This window comes from Sinocyclocheilus rhinocerous, unplaced genomic scaffold, assembly GCF_001515625.1.
Source record: "Sinocyclocheilus rhinocerous isolate Xijiao unplaced genomic scaffold, SAMN03320098_v1.1 scaffold562, whole genome shotgun sequence".
Classification (NCBI taxonomy): Eukaryota; Metazoa; Chordata; class Actinopteri; order Cypriniformes; family Cyprinidae; genus Sinocyclocheilus; species Sinocyclocheilus rhinocerous.
The window spans coordinates 750,159-773,485 of NW_015641608.1; the positions used below are offsets into that span (position 1 = coordinate 750,159).

Below are 23,327 nucleotides of genomic sequence, written 5' to 3' on the forward strand. Positions count from 1 at the left end.
AAGTTTATTTCACTTCGGAACATTCATTCACGGATTTGCGCTACTGTCTTCACACAGACGAAACTTGAATGCTGCTGCCTGAACAAGAGACCTCCTTACCGAAGTGAAAGTGTTGGCTGGTGTCACTATCTCGTGAACGCGCCGGCGGATCTCCACCAAATTCGGGGGATCCCTTCAGCTCGAGGAGCCCTCTCGAACACTACCCTCAGCACATCGGTAGCCCCCCGGGATCACTAGATCGGTAACTCCTGAATCCCGGGGGCTATCGACACGGGGGTGGTCTCATTCGAAAGAGGGCCTCGAGATGTACACTCGATTTGCATTCAAGAGGGTTCCTCGAGCTGAAGGGATCCACCGAATTTGGTGCGGATTCGCCTTTACGGAAATATGGCCGTTCAAAGTTTCAATGGTTTTCAATCATAGACTTGAGCTTTAAAGGGGTCCTATTATGCTTTTTCACTTTTTAAATTTTAGTCAGTGTGTAGTGTGTATGTTTGGGCATAAAAAAGATCTAGAAAGTTACAAATCTCAAAGTCCACTCCAAAGGGAGATATTTCGTTTTTTAAAAATCCCTGTTCAAGAACTACAACGAACGGCTCGTTTGGACTACAGCGTTTGTTTTCCGGGCTTTATGATATCACAAAGTGGCTCATTGGAATATCATTACAACGTTTCATCCAGGTCGCCAGTAGCAAACAATGGAGCGTGTTCTGCTGGACAAACTAAGTAATTACACCATTTCAAGCATTTTATCTGCGTTATATGTTCTGTAAAAAAAAAATGTTCATATCGGCGGCATATTCACCGCTACCGATATATCGGCGACAGGCTCATATCGGCCGATAATATCGGCTAAACGATATATCGGTCGGGCTCTAATATATAATATATTTATATATGCTTATTTTTCCATCTTACCAATACACAATAATATGCTTAGATTGATTTCGTTTTTCTTCTCACCCAATCAGAGCAGACCAGCGACCCATTTTTTTGGATCACGACCCACCAATATCTCTGATTTATTGAATGCGGTGTGGAAAATTTGTGCAGTGGTTTCTGGATATGACAGTGCATTGTTTTATGGCTGAAGTGTTGGCACTGTTTATATAAACACCTCTCCGCTGTGTTTGGATATTAGAGAACTCATAGATAGATGTGTTTACTGCTAGCATCTGCTGAACCATCCCATCACTTCATTGTCACCCTGACATTTGTGTGTGTGTGTTTATGGCTGTAGGATGAAAAGTAAGTGTGATTTCCCTCCAGTAAATGTGTGTTAGTATGTTCCTGCTTAAACTGTCTGTGTCAGCTCTCTTGTGTCTCTCTTAGTAGCGATTGTCTGTCTTTGATGTGTGTGAATGATGAGCATAATTTGATTATAATTAATATATTGTGTGTTCTTATTTGGATTGTACAGTATGTGCATGTTGCATCGCTAAACTAAGCTAAAATTGGTCTGTGTTTGTGCAGTTTCTCACGTCCCATTGTGTGCATCTAAGCCGTGGCTGGTTTTAAATGTCGACCGTGGTTGCTTATGGACTGATCGTCATGGTAACGGTGTTGCAGTCATCCCCGCTCCCGCCCTGTGAGAGCGTTTGACACGGCAATCCCAGCCTGTCTCTGAAGTGCCACTTTTGCTCTGTCACTATCAACACCATTTTAACTCCCACACCTATCAACATGATTGTGAAAACTCTCCATATGAAAGCTTTCGGTTTAATGCAAGTCTAAGCTGTAGAACATTTTTGAGAACATTGAGAATCTTTAGGCACCTTATGATTGGTACTCAATTTGATTCCAGAACAGTGTTGAGATGCATTAAATTATGTATGCTGTGACTACAGATAAAAAAAGAAGTATGATATCCCAGTATAGAGGCATCTCTGTCACATTTCATTTTCGTAATGTTGAGGTGTTGTATCTTCATTCAGTCTTTTTGGCCTTGACTGTTGAACCTACTATCTGAAGGCTTCAGCATATGTTTGTTTGCAGTGTGAGCACACCTTTTCCTGGTATATGTACCACGGCAGATGTGCCCTCCATGCCCTTTTTGCAGCATTGCACATCACGTGACACTTATCTATAATGTTTTTTTCTGCGTATGTATATGCTTTGTTTATTTTTTAGATTAGGGAACACACATTCACTTAATGGTTCTAGAATATAGTCGTGCAGAATTAATATAATATATGCTTATTAAGTACTAATAATAAACAGTCAGTATGCTAGTAGTAATATGCATGCTAATAAGCAACTAGTTAATAGTGAAAAATGTTTCTGTAATTTAAAGTGTTACCAAAATATTGACATTCATATTTTTAATAGGGCTGTCAACGTTAATGCGTTAACACATGCAATTAATTTAAAAGTCCGTAATGCGTTAAAATAATTTAATGCAATTAATGCAAAATTACTGAAGATCAATTTCTAAACCTTTCACCCAATTTTGCTTCTCTGTTTGCATTCAGATCATTTTAAGCTGTTAAACTTCGAGAAAGTTTTCAGTCCAATGATCCAGTAAGCGAATGCTTTCAAACAATCAGTCCAAAACAGCACTAATGTAAAGAAAACCAGGCTGATTATAGATACTGTATATATAAAGAGAGAAAACCTTTTTTAATGTGTGCTTTTTTGAATGATTATATGAACTTTTTATATAATTTGATTCTTTGGTGTCCTTTTGGAGTCTCCAAGTGCCCTTTTTTGAAAAGACATCTAAATTTATCTTGAAATAAGCTTGCAGAAAATACAGTTTTGTAAGAATCAGCCTTCAATCTTTTGTGACAAAACAAGATAATATGCTTAATTCCATGATAAGTTTGATTGTGATTAATTGCGATTAGCCGCACTGAAAGGGTGTGATTTAATCTGATTAAAAATTTTAATCCATTGTATACTGACAGCCCTAATTTTTATTACAGTATATCTAAATATTTTGTGTTTTTTATTATTAATACAGGTGCATTGCATTTTGAATTTGTGGATCAAATAACAAATATGTATTGTATATGTATTTTAAGTAAACTTGATTATTCTATTTATTGTCCTTTTGATCGTTGTTGTTGTTGTTCTTAATAATTATAATAATAATAACAACAAAAGACATTACAAAAATCTACTTTTCTCTCAAACGTTTTTTTTTTTTTTTCCAAATGGAGAATGTAGGCTACATGTTTGCAGTTTTGAGTTCAGTGCATTTTGAGTGAGTAAACTGTATTAAACTGTTTATGGCCCGAGCAGAGTGCTTCCCAATCTATTTCAGCTCATGTTTCCTAGCCATTCTCTAAAGAGCTCCAGAGGTGTGACATGTGAATGGGGTTTGCGCTGAGTGAGTAATCCCTTGCATTTCCAGACTTAAAAGGGAGTGAAGTCATTTCAGGTTGATAAGGAGAGTTACGGCTAACCTACTGTATGTGCTGCTGACAATGTTACCCATGCTATCTACACGATAACTAAACCTGAAGATAACATGCAAATCTGTCACTAGAAAAGAGCAATTACATGTTTCCAGGGAAAGTGGAGTTGACGTGGACTGTATAAAGGGAAAAGGAGAACTCTGCTATAAATGGAAACCCAGTCTTCATACCTAAGCATGGGAATCACTGGCCTTAAGGGATTCCTCATCATTTTCAGTGCACATTAATCATTTTTTCAAGCTGCGGTCGTATTTTTGTGAGGATAAGTATTTATCTATCCAATGTATGCGTGTCAGGTGGTTGTGTGTTGTATTTTTGAGATTGATCCATTTACCGTAAGTTTAGCAAAAACTGAAGAATCTCTTTAGAAGAGCATTTCTAGATGATTGTGGGTCGGTTGCTGCATGAGTAATGGAGAAAATGCTGAGAGAGAAAATATGAGAGGGAAACTGCAGTGGAGGAATTCAGCACATCTATTTTTACCCCACTTGGTGAGAGTGGTTGCTATGGCATTGCCGATGGGCACCGTTGTCATGCTGGCGTGACTCACATCTTCAGAGCTTTACTGACCTACATCTGAGAGAACACACACTGTGCACACAGAGCCTGTAGAGACTCGATCTGAGGGAGCGAAGGAGAAAAAAGAGAGTGAGAATGTGTAGGCACCTTGCATGAATTTATTAAAAATGGAAAGCAGACTCTGCTGCGGTGGAAAAAAAAATTTAATGTGGATTGGAAGGGAACAGAAAAAGCCATGTTTGGTTATCCTGAGACTGTAAGGAGACAGTTAATGATGTCGGAGACTAGGTTTGTGTTGCAGTGAGGAGTTGAAAGAAAAAATTATTAGGAATCACTCAACTAAAAATGTTTTTGCAAACCCGCATTTCTTGCATGAAAAAAGACTTTTATGATGCTGTCTGATACACATTGCGATATATGTCATTGTGCATGACAGTTACATTTATTATTTTTGAATGCATTTTTTTGTCACAATCTTGCAACATCTCTTGAGCTTTATTATTCACTTTTTCTTGAGTCCTTAGTCTTCTTGGGTCTTCATGCATTGATTATCAAAAGATGTATCAAAGTTTTAAGTGAGCTTGAAGGATTTATACTGAAAACAATCTAGGAGGGTTAACTTGCATCTTCTCAAAGTTCTTGGAACACACTTTAAAGAGACTTGCATTGCATTCAAGGTATATATTTGATCAGTTCATGCATTTCCTGAACTGAACTCATAATCTTGACATTGCTAGCTCAATGCTTTGTAGAATGCTAAGTGTGTGTAATTGTAAACTGAAACTAAAACTATTAAAAAACTTTTTTGTTTATTGGAAGTAAAGCTGAAATGAAATAAATTCTAAATATTAAATGGAATGAAATTAAACTAAATGAAAATTAGAAATGTTGCTGTGTCAACTAACTGAAATTTGTTGGAGTTGAAGCACTAAAATTACTAACTGAAAAAGAAGCAAAATGAAAATTGAAATAAAAATGAATTGGATCTATTTTGAAATATTTTAATAAGAAATAAAAATGAGAAAAGCATGTAACAAAATTACAAAAAAATTAAATAAATGAAAACTGACAATATTTAAAATTAATATATATATAATATAAAATTATAACCCTGTATAAATAATACTCAAATTTGAAAACAACATATAACAGGAAATTAAAACAGGAATATGAACCAGTTTTTCATTATTGAACTGTAGAGCATGATGATAATCAATCAATCATTCATAAATAAATAAATAAATCACATTAAATGAAAAGTATTTTATTTATTAAAAGTAATTTTATTTTTATTTCATTAATTAAAAAAAATTTTTTTTACAATATATTACTGTGATATATATTACAATACAGTATGATTGTTTCAGCACAGCCCTGCATTTTTACAGTAAATTAAAAATGACTGCTGAACATGGTATGGAATACGAGCAGCTTGGACATGCGTATAAATATCTCCTTTTGTGTTTTACACAAGAAACAAAGTTATACAGGTTTGGAAAGACATGAGGCTAAGTAAATATTGAAAGAATTATAATTTTTTTTAAATTAACTGTCCCCTTGAGAGTCAAAAAGGGCAAATGACAGCACAGTGGAATCCTAATATGCAATTTGCACAGTTGTATATCGTCCATCTGTGACTGTTTGTGTCCAGGTACAATTCAAGATATGCACAACTGTGTGAAAATATTCCCAGCCCAGTCTATAGCGTACAGAGCCCCTAAGGGTAGACGTGGGTGTGTGTGTGAGAGAGAAACCTCATTTGTTTGAGTGTGGCGAGAGAGTGGAGGAAGAATTTGTTTGTTTGTCATGCGCTTGTTATCTGGTTTTAACCTAGTGCTTTAGGCAGATCTGTTTTGGCTGACTTTGGCCGAATAGGTAAATGTCACTCTCGGCAAGAGAAGAAGCTTGGTTTTGTTAGCCTGTTTCCTTCTGCTATTTCTCGTATTTTCCTTCCCTTCTTTGACACTACTCTGTGTCTTGGTTAGCTGAGAGTTTGTAGACTCTGCGTTTGATTGGCTGAAAAATCCTTTTATTTCTTTCTCAGCGTGTTATTGGCTGCCGTTTGTTTGTGGTGAGCTAGTCCTGATTTCCTGATTTGCTGATAGCGAGTGTGTTGCGACTCAGCCCGTCGCCTGATTGGCTGCAGCTACGGCTGCCTGTTGAGCTGTGATTAAGTCGCAGTGGAAGAGAGAAACGGTGAGCGAGAGAAGCAAAAGTAGGTCACTGGGTCAGCGGGTCAGGGAAGCAGCTACTGACATCACAGTTACAAAACCATTGCTCAGCCTACTGTTAACGCCACAACCGCTCTACAGGAAATGCTGGGGACTGCCTTACTTTCTTTTTCTTTTACTCTTTTGCTTTTATGTCTCGTTTTATCCTTTTTCACCATGATGAGTTTTTTTTCACAAACCCTCCCCCTCATTTTTTTCTTCTTGCAAGCCTTATCCTTTTTTCTCTGTCGAACCCTCCTTCACGGTTTAGCATGCCTTGCTTTTTGTCAAATCTTTTGCGAAATTGACTCCATGTCTCGGTGAACTGAAAATATTCCACTCTGCCCTACATCCTTTTCCACTCCTCCGTCGTCTCTCTCTCTTCACATGTGCCCTTCTCATGTGTTTTTCCCAGAATCCCCCACCTTCTATTTTGAAGTCTTTTTATGTTGCCTCCTAATTCAAAGAAATCCTTTGGATTCCTAGTGTTGTAGTGAAGCAATTCTTTTTTCTTGTTGAACTGATACTCCGGTAACATTTGTGACTCATATCTGGGAAGCATCTAAATGCCAAATATCTTCAGTGAGTAAAAGAAAGAACATCAAAAGGAATTTCAACGAAGTCCGTTAGGATTGTTTTGTGTCCCTTGTCAAACAATCCTGAATCCTATTTTGAGTATTTCTATCTGAATTTGTAATCTTTAATGATCCCATTGAAATCCAAAATGATCCTCCTGGATGAACTGAAACTCCCAAAGGATTCTTTTTTTATTCTTAGAGTCCTGGATATTGTATAATCTTTGTAGAGTACAAATCCTACCCAGGACAGTTGAAAGAAAATTCCTGGCATATTTCCTTTACATTCCTTTTGTTATGCTACAAGGATATTATATTGCTGCTCATAATACTCTAATGATAATATTTTGGGAGGATGTGCTAGAAAATGTGATTTATGTTTTTATCCCGTAACACAATTCCCATTTAAATCCTTTTGTATTTGTTCCAAATGTATAAAAATTCTAGGATTTATTATTATTATTATTTTAACTGTGTGTGTGTTTTTATTTATTTTTAATAATAATTTTTTTTTTTTTAATCTTATTGTTTATTGTGTGGTTTTTATCAGATGTGTATTGTGTTGGAATAATGTTTTGCTTCCGGACAGTCAAAGGAAATTGCAGGAGGAGCTGTGTTTTAAAATCCTGACGGATTTCCTTTAAATTCCTTTTGATGTTCTACAGGAGTATTTTATGCTTTTGGTAGCATAACAGTCATATTTGTACTACAAATATCTAGATTTATTTTGTGTTTTGTTGGCATCCTTTACACTACCTGTCAAAGGTTTTTGAAAGAAGTCTCTTATGCTCAAGACTGCATTTATTTGATCAAAAAATAGTTAAAACGGCAATATTGTGAAATGTGACCCTGGACCACAAAACCAGCCATAAGGGTCAATTTTTCGAAATTGAGATTTATACGTCATCTGAAAGCTGACTATCTATATTTTTGACCCATACAATGTATTTTTGGCTATTGCTACAAATATACCCTAGCGACTAAAGACTGGTTTTGTGGTCTAGGGTCACAAATGTTACTGTTTTAACTGTAAAAATAAATATAATTTAAAATAACTGATTTCTATTTTAATATATTTTAAAGTGTAATTTATTCATGTGATGACAGCTGAATTTTCAGCATTATTACTCCAGTGTCACATGATCCTTCAGAATTCACTCTAATATGCTGATTTTCTGCTCAAGAAACATTTCTGAAAACAATTGTGCTGCTTAATATTTTTGTGTAAACTGTGATATTTTTTTCCAGGATTCTTTAATTAGAAAGTTCAGAATAACTAATTTGAAGTAGAAATCTTTTGTAACATTATAAATGTCTTTACTGTCACTTTAATTAATTTAATCAATTTAATTACTCTTCGCAGAATAAAAGTATGAATTTCTTTAAAAAAAAAAATCAGAAGTCAAATAGAAACAAGGGGTGTGCTTTTGTCTTAGGTTTATTGCCTCTGGTCTGGTTGCTTGTTTGCGGCTGTTTGTGTTGCAGGAGTGGCTGAATTGAGTCTGAGCTGTGTCGGAATGTCGTTTATTTTCTTTGAGTGTGTTGTCTGGGTCAGTAGTCACATGTAGTGATCATTCGGGGGACATAGCTGGTGTGCAGCGTGGCGTGACCGGAGGTCCAGACCTGCATGTGACAAGACACTCATAGTAAAAACATGAAAGAGAGATTTCCATCATTACCAGCTTTAACCATCGTTAGCACACTTGTTTTCCTCTGGTCACCACACATCCGGGCACCATGGACCATAGTGCATTACAACCATCGTCTTGTTTGCTGTTTTGAGGTTGTGTTGCTTTTCAGCTAAAGGAATGTGGCTACGTTAGCAGCTAATTTAACTGAGCTAATCACCTAAATAAACTTCTTCCAGAGGTTTCTTTGTTGTTATTCCAGCTTTATAAATGTGATGGTTTATATACAAACTATGGCGCCGTTTTAGTGTCACATTAAAAAAAAAAAAAAACTAAGATTATGAGATTAAAGTCAAAATATTTTGAGAAAAAAGTCAAAATTATGAAAACAAAGTCAAATTTTGGACTTTATTCTCAAAATATTTTGAAAATATTCGAAAATATTTTCAAAATATCGCTACGACTTTATTATCGTAATATCAACTTTATTTTGAAAATATTTCTACTTAATTCTCGTAATTTCGACTTTATTCTCATATTGCTATGACTTTATATCTACAGTAGATATTTTAATACATTTGTTTAAAAAATGCATTGTATTGTATTTTAAGAAAAAAATGTAACGAAAACGTTTCTAAAGGGATAGTCCCCATTGATGTTCATAGCAGTTTTTCCATACTATGGAAGTCAATGGGGATTAGAAAGTGCAAACTGCAGCCCACGCATTTTTTTAGCTTTCTAACTGTCTTGATGAAAAGAACAGGATGCTGTCATCTCTATAAGTTGCTCATTGATCATTGCAGTCTTCCTGTTGGAACATGGAAACCTAATATGAGTGAAGGCAATACCACACCACCCCTGCTATATATAGATTGGCCTCAGGGGTGTGTGCCTTTGACACATGCACTTCCTTGGACATGTCTTGCAACTTGTCAGGGTACTACAGCTTCATCATGCCTCACCCAGCTCACACTTACTGATTCTTTCCTGCTGGGTGTTTTCCTGTAGAGAGAGACAGTGCCTATTCTTATTTTACAAAGATGTATGCACTCCCACATGATGGGAGATGCTCTTAAATTTTAATTATGTAATAAAATGAACAAATTAAATTAATAATAAAATCATTCATTCATTCATTGTATTTATTTTATAATATTTGTTTATTTATTTATTTAAGTACTTCCAGTAGAAATATATGAAAAATAAATGTTATATTTTATTTTATATTTTTTTGCAAACACACAAATTTAATAGAAACCAACACTATAAATGTATGCACATTTCTTTCTTCTGTGGAACACATTAAAGAGGGCCAGACTATTGTTTTGGATCCCACTGACTTTCATTGTATAGACGAAAACAGTTAAAACACAACAAAATATCTTCTTTTATGTTCCACAGAAGGAAATGGGACAGATATATAATACGACATGAGCATATTAGTAAATTTTGGCACAATTTTTATTTCTAGGTGACACCCGGTATGTTAATGTCAATTATGTAAGACTGTGATCAGTATCGTGAACATCAAACTGCAGTTAACTAGTAATGAAGGTGCAGTGAATTCTGTATATTCTCATAAGTTCTGTTCTTATGACAGCTGAACTTCGGCCCTGGTTTTACAGTACTGAATGTTTATCTTTGGAGAAGGTCTTGCCAAGTCGTCTATCAGGCTTGGCAGTACATCACAACATCTGTGGCCTTGTAAAATATCTAGTAGTAGGCTGAATAGTTTATTTTGGGATGGACAGAATTGTTAGTTCTAGGGGAAAATGTTAAGCTTCAATGAAACCATTATTTTGGGTATGACACAGTTTTGTTTTGTTTTTTTCCGTTTTTTTTCGTAGAATGTTTACCATGATGACTTTGGGGTCTTTAACTTTAAGGTCATGACCCTTCTCAGGCTTACTGGGTCAAAGTGATGGTTTTTTTTCTTGAAACCTGAACACCTACTATTATTAATTCAGATGTTTTTATTTTATTATAATCTTCTTAGTACCGGTTAAGTTAATGTATTACTATTTCTCTAATGTAATTGAAGCATTTTCTCCGGAGCCAGCTGTTTATGTGACTAATTTCTGTTTCCGTTTGTGTTTCAGATTTAAGCGCTGATTTACAGTGGTTAAGGAGCATTGCTGCTATTACAGAAATAATGACATGAGTAAGTTTATTACTTACAGAATTTGTTATTTAATTTATCAGTTATTAATATTTTATACGTTACAATTCAGTTGTCTTAAAAATTATTACAGCATAAAAATTTTTGCCATCTATACTTGCTCATTTATTTACAAGGGAAAGATTTATGTTAATTTAGTTTTTTTTTTTGTATTATTACAAAATTTCTTCTTAGTCCTATAAAGATTGTATAATATTTGATATGAGACATTTCTCTATATTATCAACATCTACTGCATGCCTTCTGTCGTCTGATTGACAGTCTATATTTTTTTAGCAGAAAAAAGGCCTTAAAGTATATTTTCTACAAATGTTGTTCTGCTGTTAAATATTTAATGTAAGAATAACTTTTATATTGTTAGTAATATTACAGGAGTGAAGTAACTTTGATTCCATACAGTGTTTTTTTTTTTATCTTACAATTTGAGAATCAAATATGATAAACAGGCTTTTGAGGAAAGTTTAATTCTGTATCTCTCAATCATCATTGCATTGCATTGCATTATATGTTTTGCCCCCAGAATTAAAATGACAGAGCTTTGAGCATTTAAAGGCAGAGTAAGTGATTTTTGGTAGCCAATGTTGATATTTGAAATCACCAAAACAAACACGCCCCTACCCCAAAAGGGTCTTGCCCCTATTGTTTTCTAAAGCGTTTTTGAAAAATCACATACCCTGCCTTTAAGTGTCATTTTACAAGACATATTCAGAAAACTGATATTTATATGCATGATATGTATGTAGTCTGCTATACAACAAAAAATCTAATTCAGAAATTTCGAAATTCAACTTGTATATATCAGCATCTGCCCAAAATAATTGCATATTTTTGCACAGTTTTGGGTTCTTAATAAAATTGAGGTGTTATTTCATTCTCAAGTATGAGCTCCATATTGTCCTATATCATACTAAATGGGTCACAAAAAAAACATATGCAATCTTTTTCTTGAAAGGTTCAATAAACTATTCAATTTCTGACTATTGTTTTATAGGTCAGGCATTAAGTTAAGTTAAAATTACTTAAGGAGTATATATTAAACATATGACTTTTATTACTTATAAAATGTGTAATTATGATGCAAGGTTGTCTGTTTTTTTGTTGTTGTTTTTTCTTAGGAGGTGGCTAGTGCTAACATGTGGTGCCTCCAGTCTCACACACGATTGAAAGCACATACACCCCACAGAGACCCACAGCAGGCTTTTCTACCTTGACCTCAAGAGTCCTCTGATTGACCCTGCACACAAAAACATTCATGTTCACACGCACCTTCTGTCTTGCCCACCAATTGTCCTCATCCTACATCCTGTGGCAAGCTTCTCTCTTCCTTCCTTAGAGCAAGCAGGCCTGGAGGTAAGTTTGCTTTTGAATGAATTCTTGAATTGTTGCATTTATTCCTCTTGTGTCATTGTTTCATTTTAATTTAATAATTTAGAAGACACTTTTATACACTAAAACCCACATTTATTTATTTATTAATTTAGAGTGTGCCTAATTTAAATTGCATTAAATAAGTTTTTTTTTTATTTTTTTATTTTTTTACCCAGGTTACAAATGTCTACCTCACGCTTAAAGATCCTCTCTCTACAACTGCGACCCTGAACACACTACAAAAATGACCTCTAGCATAGACCGGTAAGTCCTCGGTTGACCCCAAACCATCCTGTGAAGAAATGATTCTGTTAACAATAGCCACAATCTCCAACACATATTAGAAAAGCGCGGTACAACAATAAAATGACTAATAAAAAAACTCGACATTTGGGATGGGCGATATATCGGCAGACACGCTTTATAGGCCTTGAACAGTTACATACGCAGACTCGTATGTGTCAAAATGGCCGACTTTAAGTATCCTCAAACACAGTTATTTAGGTCTTCAGTGAAAGCTGAGAAAGATATGTGTAACAATACATTGGATCCGGGCAGCTCTTAAAGTGACAGCAGTCTAATATTCCAGCTGTCTGTCATTCATGTTAATCAAACAACAAAAGAGAGAAAATCTCTCACCGCTCTTGACTAAATCAATTTTGTAATTTTAATAAGAAGAAATATCCATTTCTATTTTTACATATAAACTTTATAAAATGTATGTAACATTTCTTATTTATTTGTTCTACTGTAGTTTTTTTGTCCTATTGCTTGTAATTAGTTTCTTATTCTTAATCGCTGACTGTTTACTTGTTTTCAGTGAGCTTGTTTTTTTTGTTTTTTTTAATTTAGGCTAATATTAGTTTTCTGTGATACTGACACTGGTGACAAGAATTATGAAATTTCTATGGTATCAAAAATTTGATATAAAGACCTTATTTATAGCAAGAATAATTGCATCATGATATATATATATCCTTATCGTGAAATAAAATGACTCATACCATGATATAAGATTTTGGTCATATCGGCCACCCCTTCTCCACATTATTATTTTCAGAGAGTTTTTTTGTTAAATGATATTCAAGTTCATTTGAAACCAAGGCGGTCCCAGTCCTGCCCCCTCATGACAGCATCTTTTGCCCAACACCATACATAGCCATGGTTACAGTTACAGCAGATGCACAGAAAGCTTTGCAGCTGAGATGGATGGCTCATATTAAACAATTTTAATATCTTTATGCGTAAACAGCTTTCGTTCCCTCTAACATGCAGATGTAACACTCCCATGGCCAGTTGCTATAGTGACTACAGTGAATGGAATGACAATAAACATGCCCACTCTGGCCAGCCTCACTGCGCCCGGCTTCCTTCTATAACTGGTCGGGCCTGTTGAGTGACAGTGAGATGGGCCATTGTGTGGCAGCGGTGTGGAATTTTCCAGGCTAATCTATGGATTACCGCCATACTGAATAGAGCCGCAGCTCTATTTTCCTCTCTCAAAGGTTTTCAGGTGAAGTAACTGGAGATGGCACCTACGGTCGAAAGCAGGGACCATATGGTGCTTGCACAATCTGTATTCTCTTACCATATTCAGAGAATCTGTATATTTTTGAGAGCTGCACTTCCCCTTATCTCTCAGACAGCATGAGCTCTAAGTGGCCGTTCAGGACACGGTCAAACATAGCTAGATCGAGTGCAGGGCAATTTCTAACTTATTTAATTTTAGGGATGCAACGATACCATTTTTTCCGATCCGATCCAGAAAATTCTGAGTATCGGCCGATTCCGATCCGATACCAGCACAGTTTTTTTTTAATCAATGTAGAATTTCTATACTTCTGTGTGTTGACCTGATCATCACTCTTTTGTGTGTAAAACACAATCTACTAAATATAGAATACTTCATTTAAATGAAAAATAACAAATGAAAAAATATGTAAGGGGTAATCAACGGTTTTAATAATCAAGCGGAGGGTGGTTGCCTCCACGAAGTGCATTTAAAATTTTTTAATGCACGGCAAGCCGTTGATTATCCCGTTTATTCCATTGTCATTTGCCAAGTTATAGACAAGTTAAAACTAGTATTGCTCTTTGCAGTGCAATAATTGACCGAATGGGTAAAAATTAGTTATTTTCGTCAGTTACAGCAAGTTACCTCTAGCATTCTGCCCGCTTCAAATCAGACACAGAGATGAAATAAGATCACATTTATTTGAATGAATTATAGCATTTATTTCAATTAATTATCGATCGAGAGAGAAAGAGAGAGATGACAGTTGTTACCTGCGTGCTGCTGTCTGCACGTCTCTCTCTACAAACAATTAATTACTTCAAAAACATAGATTTTACACTATACTTCTGTGTGTTGACCTGATCATCACTCTTTTGTGTGTAAAACACAATCTACTAAATATAGAATACTTCATTTAAATGAAAAATAACAAATGAAAAAATATGTAAGGGGTAATCAACGGTTTTAATAATCAAGCGGAGGGTGGTTGCCTCCACGAAGTGCATTTAAAATTTTTTAATGCACGGCAAGCCGTTGATTATCCCGTTTATTCCATTGTCATTTGCCAAGTTATAGACAAGTTAAAACTAGTATTGCTCTTTGCAGTGCAATAATTGACCGAATGGGTAAAAATTAGTTATTTTCGTCAGTTACAGCAAGTTACCTCTAGCATTCTGCCCGCTTCAAATCAGACACAGAGATGAAATAAGATCACATTTATTTGAATGAATTATAGCATTTATTTCAATTAATTATCGATCGAGAGAGAAAGAGAGAGATGACAGTTGTTACCTGCGTGCTGCTGTCTGCACGTCTCTCTCTACAAACAATTAATTACTTCAAAAACATAGATTTTACACCTCGTTGCTGAGGAATATAATGTAGCGATCTAGTATCTAGGCTATTTTATTCATGAAAACCACGGGGAAGCGTTGACAACAAGTTTGTGTGCGCAGTGCGATCTCCAACCTCTCTCTCTCTCACTCCCTCTGTGTGTGTGTGTGTGTGTTTGTGTGCAAGTGATGTGTGTGGGTTTATGAGCATCAATTAAAGCAGCGCATTAATATAGAACGGTGATTAAACTGACTTGGAACTACCTGTGCATTAAACGGTTTTACTGCATACATGCCAGCCAATCAGAATCCAGTATTTAGACAGACCATGGAATAAATAATCATGATCTATGACAAAAATACTATTATAAACTAGATTAGTGGATAATTTAGCAGCAAAAGGTATTCTAGAAAAATTATGAGTGCACAATTTTATAAAATCTAAACATTTAGTGAAATAACATTATTTAGTGGGGAACAAATAAAAGTGAGTGTAGGACTAAATCAGGTAAAATGTTGCGCATTGCTCTTTGTATTGTTGTAAAATACATTAATGAAAACAAATAAATGTATTTATATATAAATATACACTATAAAATTAAAAGACATTTCTTTTAAATGTATAGCACAGTAATGAAGGCAGCAACATAAGATAGGAGTCCTATCTATCATATGTTGCTGCCTCCATTACTGTGCTATACATTAGATTATTAATAGCCTTTCTTGTTCTGTCCTATCATAGGACAGAACAAGAAACGCTATAAATAAGCTTTCATTGCGCAAAAGTATTATAATATGAAAAGCTCCAATACAGAGCGGCACAAACATGGCGCTTATGCGCATCCCGTGCGCAGAATGATGCGCTTGAAGCAACACTGAGTCACTGATCGATGCATCCCTAATTTAATTTTAACTTATATGATGTCCATTGTAGTAGGCAAACTGTTTTATACAGTAGTTTATAATTCAGGGTGTCAGTTATGTTGTCAGAACAACTTCTGTGTGTTTCTACAAAGCTACAAAAACACCTTTACCAAACTTCTGTGTGTTTCTACAAAGCACAGTTTATGTTGATTGATTTGAGTAAAAAAAAGCCAGCAAGTGAAAATGAAGCTCCACACCTCTGACATGGGGTTAGAGGTACCTTTTCTTTTCCTGTTTTTTTTTTCTGAAATATTTTTGTGTATTTGTCATTCTTTAATGTCACTTCTGTGGAAAAAAAAAAAGTACATAATAATAATAAGTTTTGAATATTTTATGTTTAGCATACTGGGTGTTTGCATTGAGTTGCATTTTAAACTAGTGTCTACATTAAATGTTAATGTAATTACAATAGAACTATAAATAACAATGTAAAGTTTAAGCTGCTGCAGGAAATAATTACTTATTAACTTACTGTAGAAACTACAGATTTATTATACACATTATTAATTATTATTTTGACGGCAGAGACACAATAAATGTGCAGTGCTTGCTTTTTATTTTGTAACACTGGTACATTTTTTGTTTTCAAACTTTTAGTATTATATGGTTTCCTGCTATCGGAAAAGCAGAATTATTGGATGTTGCTTTTTAAAAATTCATAATTAAAGATTCTTTAGATGAAAGTTTTTCAAAGTTTTTCATCTCAGAACTGAGAAGGATACAAAACGTACCTCATTTGAACTCTAATACTTTAGTAAATCTTTAATTTTCATAATTGCATTTTTAGTTGAAGTTCAAACCAAGTTTGTAATCACTTTTTTATAAAGTGGTAAGCAATGCACTCTCGTCCTCGCCTCCTGACGTGATGAGACTGGTCTTACCTGCTGTACAGTTAAGCCAAAGTGCAACTACTAAAACCCTTTTAGTGCTAGCAGATAAGTTTAGACCTCACCATGCAGTGACACCTACCATCATGATTGCCTTTGTTAATGTCTACAAAGCTGTGTTAACCTTTATGACTACATTTCTGCCTGAATTTGGGACACGTCACAGTTTGTTAGTCAAGGTTCTCTGGTTTTAACTGTCATTAATTCTTAGTTATGATGGAAAATTCTCATGTTTCATGTCAGGTTTAAGTATTAAAATAAGCTAAAATATAAGTATGTGCACATAAAACAATATCAGTAGAGCAACACATGAGATTAAATGTAACTCAAAACTTAGTCTCAGTAAACATCCATTGGACTCATTGCTGTACATTCCAGCATTATGAACTTATCACACATCTTTTCTTGTTTTTACAACCAAATTTCTTCAGACATTTACATTGTTCTTTCTTAAAGGGGTCATATGATGCGATTTCAAGTTTTCCTTTCTCTTTGGAGTGTTACAAGCTCTTGGTGCATAAAGAAGATCTGTAAAGTTGCAAAGACTAAAGTCTCAAATCCAAAGAGATAGTGTCATATCTGATATTTTTCCCCCATACACATATTTGACACTTTCCAAACACCGTCTGACAGCAACTTGGGGGAAGCTCAGTCTCCAACTTCAAAACTAACTGGCAAATGTTAGTCTTAAATATAATGTTTGCCAAGCATTAGGATATCGACATTGTGACTTGAGTTCAAGTCAGGAGTCTCAAGTCCACATCTCTGATTTTCACTGATAAACATTTTGTTGAGCAAATCTAGGTCAGATGTGTGTTGAACAGTTCTGGGCTGCTTTAAAAACTCTCGAATAAAAAGATAAACTAAACCAGATAAACTAGGACACTTAAGCTTTATTGAGTTATGTATACATTACTTACATGAATAAATGTCATGACTGAGGTAATTTATGAATGCTTCAACCCATTTTGTCCATACAATAAAAGTCTATGGGGTCTAAAAGTCAACAGTGGACTTTCATTTTACAGACAAAAAATATGGGAACATTAAAAAAAAAAAAAAGTTCTGTTTTCCACAGAAGAAAGAAATATATATATATGTTTGGATCCACATGAGAGTGAGTACACTATCATTCAAACTGTTCAGTACGATTTTTAAAATGTTTTTGAAATGACTTTTATGCTCACAGAGTCTGCATTAAATTGATCAAAAATAGTAGAATACAAGAATACAGTAAAAGCAGAAATATTGTGAAATATTATAACAATTTAAATAACTGTTTTCTATTTTATCCCATTTTAAAATGTAATTTATTTCTGTGATGGCAAAGCTGAATTTTCAGCATCATTACTCCACTATTCAGTGTCACATGATCATTCAGAAATAATTCAAAATGCTGATTTGCTGCTCAAAAAACACTTTTTATTATTTATTATTATCAGTGTTGAAAACAGTTGTGCTGCTTAATATTGTTTTGGAAATAGAAAGTTGAAAAGAACATAATTTATTTAAAATAGAATAATTTTTCTAACATTATAGATGTCTTTTTCTGTCATTGTTGATCAATTTAATGCATTCTTAGTGAATAAATGTTGTTTAAATAAATAAATATAATAATATTTAGGTGACCATTTATTCTAAATGAGTATGGGTCATTGACATTGCCATTTGTATCGTATTTAAAAACAATGGCAATGATAAATTATCAGGAACTGTCCCACTTTTCCTGTATTAGTTTAGCAAAGTGTACTTTATGTGGCAAACACTGCTGAAATATATATATATATTTTTTTTTATTTTTTTTCCTTTTTTGAGTCCTACTCCAAATATTGGCTCTTAAGATTTGCCAATGCCAGGAATTGATACCTCTCTATAAGATATACTCTTCTTTTTAACAATCTATAGCAACCTTTACATTTGATAATAAACATCAAGGCTAATTCAGCACACATTGAGCCTATGTGTATACTTAGTGATCAATACTGTCCTCTGAAACATCTTTATTGCATTGTTGTGGTCGTAGGGTTGGTGTATTTGCCTTACAGGAGTCAGGAAGATAGCAGACTAGTGACAAAAACAGTCGCTCAGTCTCTCTCACAACACAAACACTATCAAAGTTAATGATCTGCAATCCACATCCTCTATGTGCGTGTGTCGGAGAGAGAATGGAGAAATGTTACACAAACACTGCATTGTTTTTGTAGTATAAATGTAGGTCATCATATTTTTCTGCTTCTAATTGTTCAAACGAGCTCCATTTAAGTATACAGAAATGATCTGCATTTTCAAAACGAGTCGTTCGTAAAGCAGTCAAGTGGATGTTAGATTGTGTGAGAATGAAAATGCTGCACTATGAGTGTGCAGTGACTAATAGACTTGTTTGTGGCTTCAAAACAATTACAGCACTCCTCTCACTTTAATGTGTGTGTGTGCTGTCACTGTGCGGAGGGTCTTTTAGATTGAGCAACTTTAAGCTTAAAGACAGGTGTGGAATGGGGTCATTCAGAGTCGTGAGCCGATACACATGCTCTTATCCTGGCAGCGAGTCATGCACGAGGCTGTAGTGGCAGATGCGGTGACGCATTTGGAGGCGAATGAGTTGAAAGTTGAGTGTGAGGCTTAATATGCAACTGAAGCATTCATTTGCATTTCGTACATAACGTGATGGGATTCTGGCTCCAAGGCTGGAAAATGTACTAAATGCATGTTATGTTCAACGAATATGTGTCATCTTTTCTGTTTGTGACGAATGAATTGATATCTTATATGCTAGTGTGCTTCAGCATATACAGTATATGCATGTAATATATACTGTACAGTCTTTGTCTTCTAACAAAATGCACTAAAAATATTGATGACCCATCTTGCACTTATGGGCATGTCCAGTTTTTTGTCCAATAAAAAAATCTCACTAGAATATATGTTTATGCCTTTAGCAATAGCAAATAGCAAAGAATTAATAAAATTGATCAAATATGTATTTTAAATTAAATTGATGACAGACATTTATAATGATACAAAAGATTTTTATTTCAAATAAATGCTTTCGTCGAAGAATCCTGCAAAAAAAAAAAAGGTTTCCTCAAAAATATTAGGCAGCACCACTTTTCAACTTTTCAAAATTGGTAATAATAAATGTTTCTTGAGCAGCAAATCAGCATATTAGTATGATTTCTGAAGGATCATGTGACACTGAAGACTGGAATAACGATGCTGAAAATTCAGCTTGGCCATCACAGGAATAAATTACATTTTAAAATGTGATAAAATAGAAATCGGTTGTTTTCAACGGTACTGATTTTTTAAAAATATTTTTGTTTTTGCTTTATTTTTGAGCAAATAAAGACTTGATGAGCACAAGTGAGGTTAAAGAATTAAGTCATTACCAACCCCAAACTAGTGTAAACTAAGGCCTATTGGCTTACGACTTTTTTTTTTCAAGGACAAACTGAAATTGAGGAAATATGAAATATAATGGCAATTTCTGACTCCTTTTCTTTTAATTGTCCTAATTAAATTATGTTAGCCAATCTTACCTCCTCGTGCCCACCGTTTCGAGCAGATGGCTTTGAATTTCACAGCGCAGATATAAATATATTTTTGTTTGGCAGCCAAATCAGTTGACGTCAATGTATTTTTTGTACTCAGCAATAGATGTTAGACATTGTTTTCTTTATTTTTCCCTTTATTTTCTTTTTCTATTTCCTGTGTGACTTCATATTTTAATTGAAAATGCAGTTTTCACATACAGCAATAAAATAAAATAATAATAAAACTGACCATATAATATGGCATTATTAGAGCAGCGGGTGCTTCCTTATGCAAACACGTCGTCATACACCTACAACCCTTGATGCAAATGGACTGAGGAAAACTCTGAATTGTTTATGTAAAATTGTGGTAATGGACACCCAGTGGCAGAGCAAAATGCACACTGTTTTATTTACCCAGCCTGTTGTTTGCACTCTTTAATCTCGCAACTTTGCAAATACACATTCATACAGTCTCGTCTCGCACACATAAAAACACTCATTCGATCGTGTGCGTGCATCACTGTACTTGCACGCACCAAATGAAAGGTCATTGTGATCTCTGCCCTTCCAAAGACAGATGCACATTTTGTACACCCTGTGCAAAAGACCAATTATCTCAAGGCTAAAAAAGACTAAAAATATTGTCGTGTTGAGATGACCTTAAAGAGCTCATCCAGAAATTAAAGCTGCCATTTACTCAACCCCTTGTCATTTCAAACCCATACTGCTTTGGAGCTGAGAAGCTGCTGTGACATCAGTCATGAAATCAAAGCCCAATCACGACCGTTACAAACTGATTTCAGTTCCCTTGCCATGACCAGCTGGTCTCGTTTTCTGTCTTGTGCTCTCAAAGCGGCTGAGTCGGAGAACACTGGGTATCTAAATATATACTGACACACACAGCGCCCCTACAGGCCTTTATATCCACCTCCGCCGCTGACCTACTGCCGGCTTAATCAATGATTTATTGCATGATCTGATTATGATTAAATATTGTGGGGTGTCAAAAGAAAAGGCTTGCACATTTTCCTCATTCATTTGCTCATTTACTCACCCTCATGTGGTTCCAAACCTGTGTGATTGTATTTTTTCTGTGAAACACAAAATGTTGGAGATTGTTTGAGTCGCTCTTTTCCATGCAATTACAATGAATGGGAACAGAAAGGTTTGTCAACAATATTTGATTCAGGAATGAATTGTTCTTTTGAGTTGGATCTTTTCAGTGAATCTGTCGATGCAGTTCACAAAACCGGTTCTTTAGTTCTGACTCAATGATTCAGTTTCAGCAGTTAAAGAGATAAAGAGGTAAATTCTGTTATCAGTTACTCACCCTCATGTCATTCCACACACATAAGACTTTTGTTTATCTTCGATACACAGTGAAACCTAGGAGATTTTTGTCTCTCCACTGAAAGTTCATTCCAACAGCTTCTAAAGGTGTATATGTGAATGAAAGCCTAAATTATATATGGTCATATATGAAGTCATAGAATCATATAATCATCATATAAAGTCATTGTGTCTCTTCAGAAGACTTGGATTAAAGTGTTTGATTCATGTGGATTAGTTTTACTATGTCTTTATGAAGGTTCTTGAAGCTTCAGTTCAGAATTTTGGTCTTATGTGTTTGGAATAACATGAGTAATTTTTTAACAGTAAATGAAAATGACTTTAGACTTATTATGTCCTTTTTGAAGCCTCGGTGCCTTTGCTAATTTTCGAGATACAATCCCTTTGAATAAATGGTTCAGCCTCAAATATTAAAATGTTAACATAATGAATGCTGTTGTGATTACAAACACTGGAACAGATGAGGAGTGAAACTGTCTTTTAATTGGCAACTCACACAGCTGAGCAGAGCTCGCATTGGTCAAGATGGCCTAACCTCTTTTACTATGGCTCTCTTTTCAGGGATGACAGCAGCATCTTTGATGGGTTGATGGAAGAAGATGAGAAGGACAAAGCAAAACGGTAATTAGACAAGCAAAACATTATGATTATTATTATGATTCCTCAACGGGAATTTCCTTTCTTTTACCTTGAGTCGAACTCCTGTTATGAGCCAACCCTTTATTCCTTTATCTCATGTAAGAGTGGTTTAAACATGATTTATTACACCAGAGGATTGTATAGACAAGTCCTTTTTCATGGTAGTAGATCTAAAGTGGTTTTGCACCAGGAATAGAAACTTAAGTGTGACCTAGTTATGACTGTTTAAACCTGAGTGCACAGCTTCACCCTCATTTTCTGTATACAGTCACAGAACTGTGAAATGGTTTCTCTCAGCACTGCCAGATTTTTCTCAGATTAGATAGCGTCCCATTATCATTTTGAGGAGTAAATTGTAGAATTTAAGATAATTAAAAGATGATGTGTATTTTAGTGCTTAACTGTGACTTCGAAAACTTCTGAAATAGCGATTAAATTATGTTATTACTCTATTATCTGGAAGTCAGCAATTGATTTCCACTGGAATTTTCCACGTCTTGTTTTTCCACCTACAGAGTTTCTAGGAACAAGTCGGAGAAGAAGAGGCGAGACCAGTTCAATGTGCTCATCAAGGAACTGGGCACCATGCTGCCGGGCAACACCCGCAAGATGGACAAGTCTACCATCCTACAGAAGAGCATCGACTTCCTGCGCAAGCACAAAGGTTACTGCAGTACCATACCAAATAATCGTAACCAAATTTGTCAATTTTTTAACGAAAATTAAAGTAGTGCTGGGCGGTATACCGGTTCATACCGAATACCGGTTTTTATTTAAAGTAAATTCAATATTTTCATTGCCTAAAAGGAAAATATTGAGGAAAAAAGCAAAGATGTAGTAAACTAAATTGGTGCAATAGTATGCATTGAAATACTACAGAAAACGAAACGATTACAGAGAAAATTTTATTTCATTTTATTTTCATATTTTACAATCAATTATGGTTTCTGTGACCTTAAGTTGATTTCACAAGCCATACTGTTTACTATTGATGAATTCTAGCCAAGAGCCGCCCACTTAGACAGGAAGGAGCCGTCTGATGACATATAAAATGGCATGTGAAACCTCCACCACAGTATGCTTTTTTCACTCAACATATAGGAGTGAGTATTTCTGAAATCATTAAGACAATAGTAGACAAAAAGTGGTAGCTCATTCAATTATTAGTACAACAGTCTTCACAAAAGATTGTACAGACAACAGCAAAAAAAAAAAAAAAAAAAAAAAAACCAATTTGGAAAGATTCCAT

At 34.9% G+C, this 23,327-nt stretch overlaps 1 protein-coding gene across 1 annotated transcript in view; it reads left to right on the forward strand.

The window, feature by feature from the left end:
- LOC107755212 (circadian locomoter output cycles protein kaput-like) overlaps positions 1-23,327 on the forward strand; it is a 52,085-nt gene that overhangs the window by 6,939 nt on the left and 21,819 nt on the right. The window contains exons 2-6 of the mRNA XM_016571930.1: positions 10,451-10,512; positions 11,646-11,880; positions 12,075-12,162; positions 22,001-22,060; positions 22,594-22,742. Of these exons, the coding sequence (XP_016427416.1) occupies positions 12,143-12,162; positions 22,001-22,060; positions 22,594-22,742 (229 nt within the window). The 5' untranslated portion in view covers positions 10,451-10,512; positions 11,646-11,880; positions 12,075-12,142. The remainder of the gene's footprint in view (positions 1-10,450; positions 10,513-11,645; positions 11,881-12,074; positions 12,163-22,000; positions 22,061-22,593; positions 22,743-23,327) is intronic.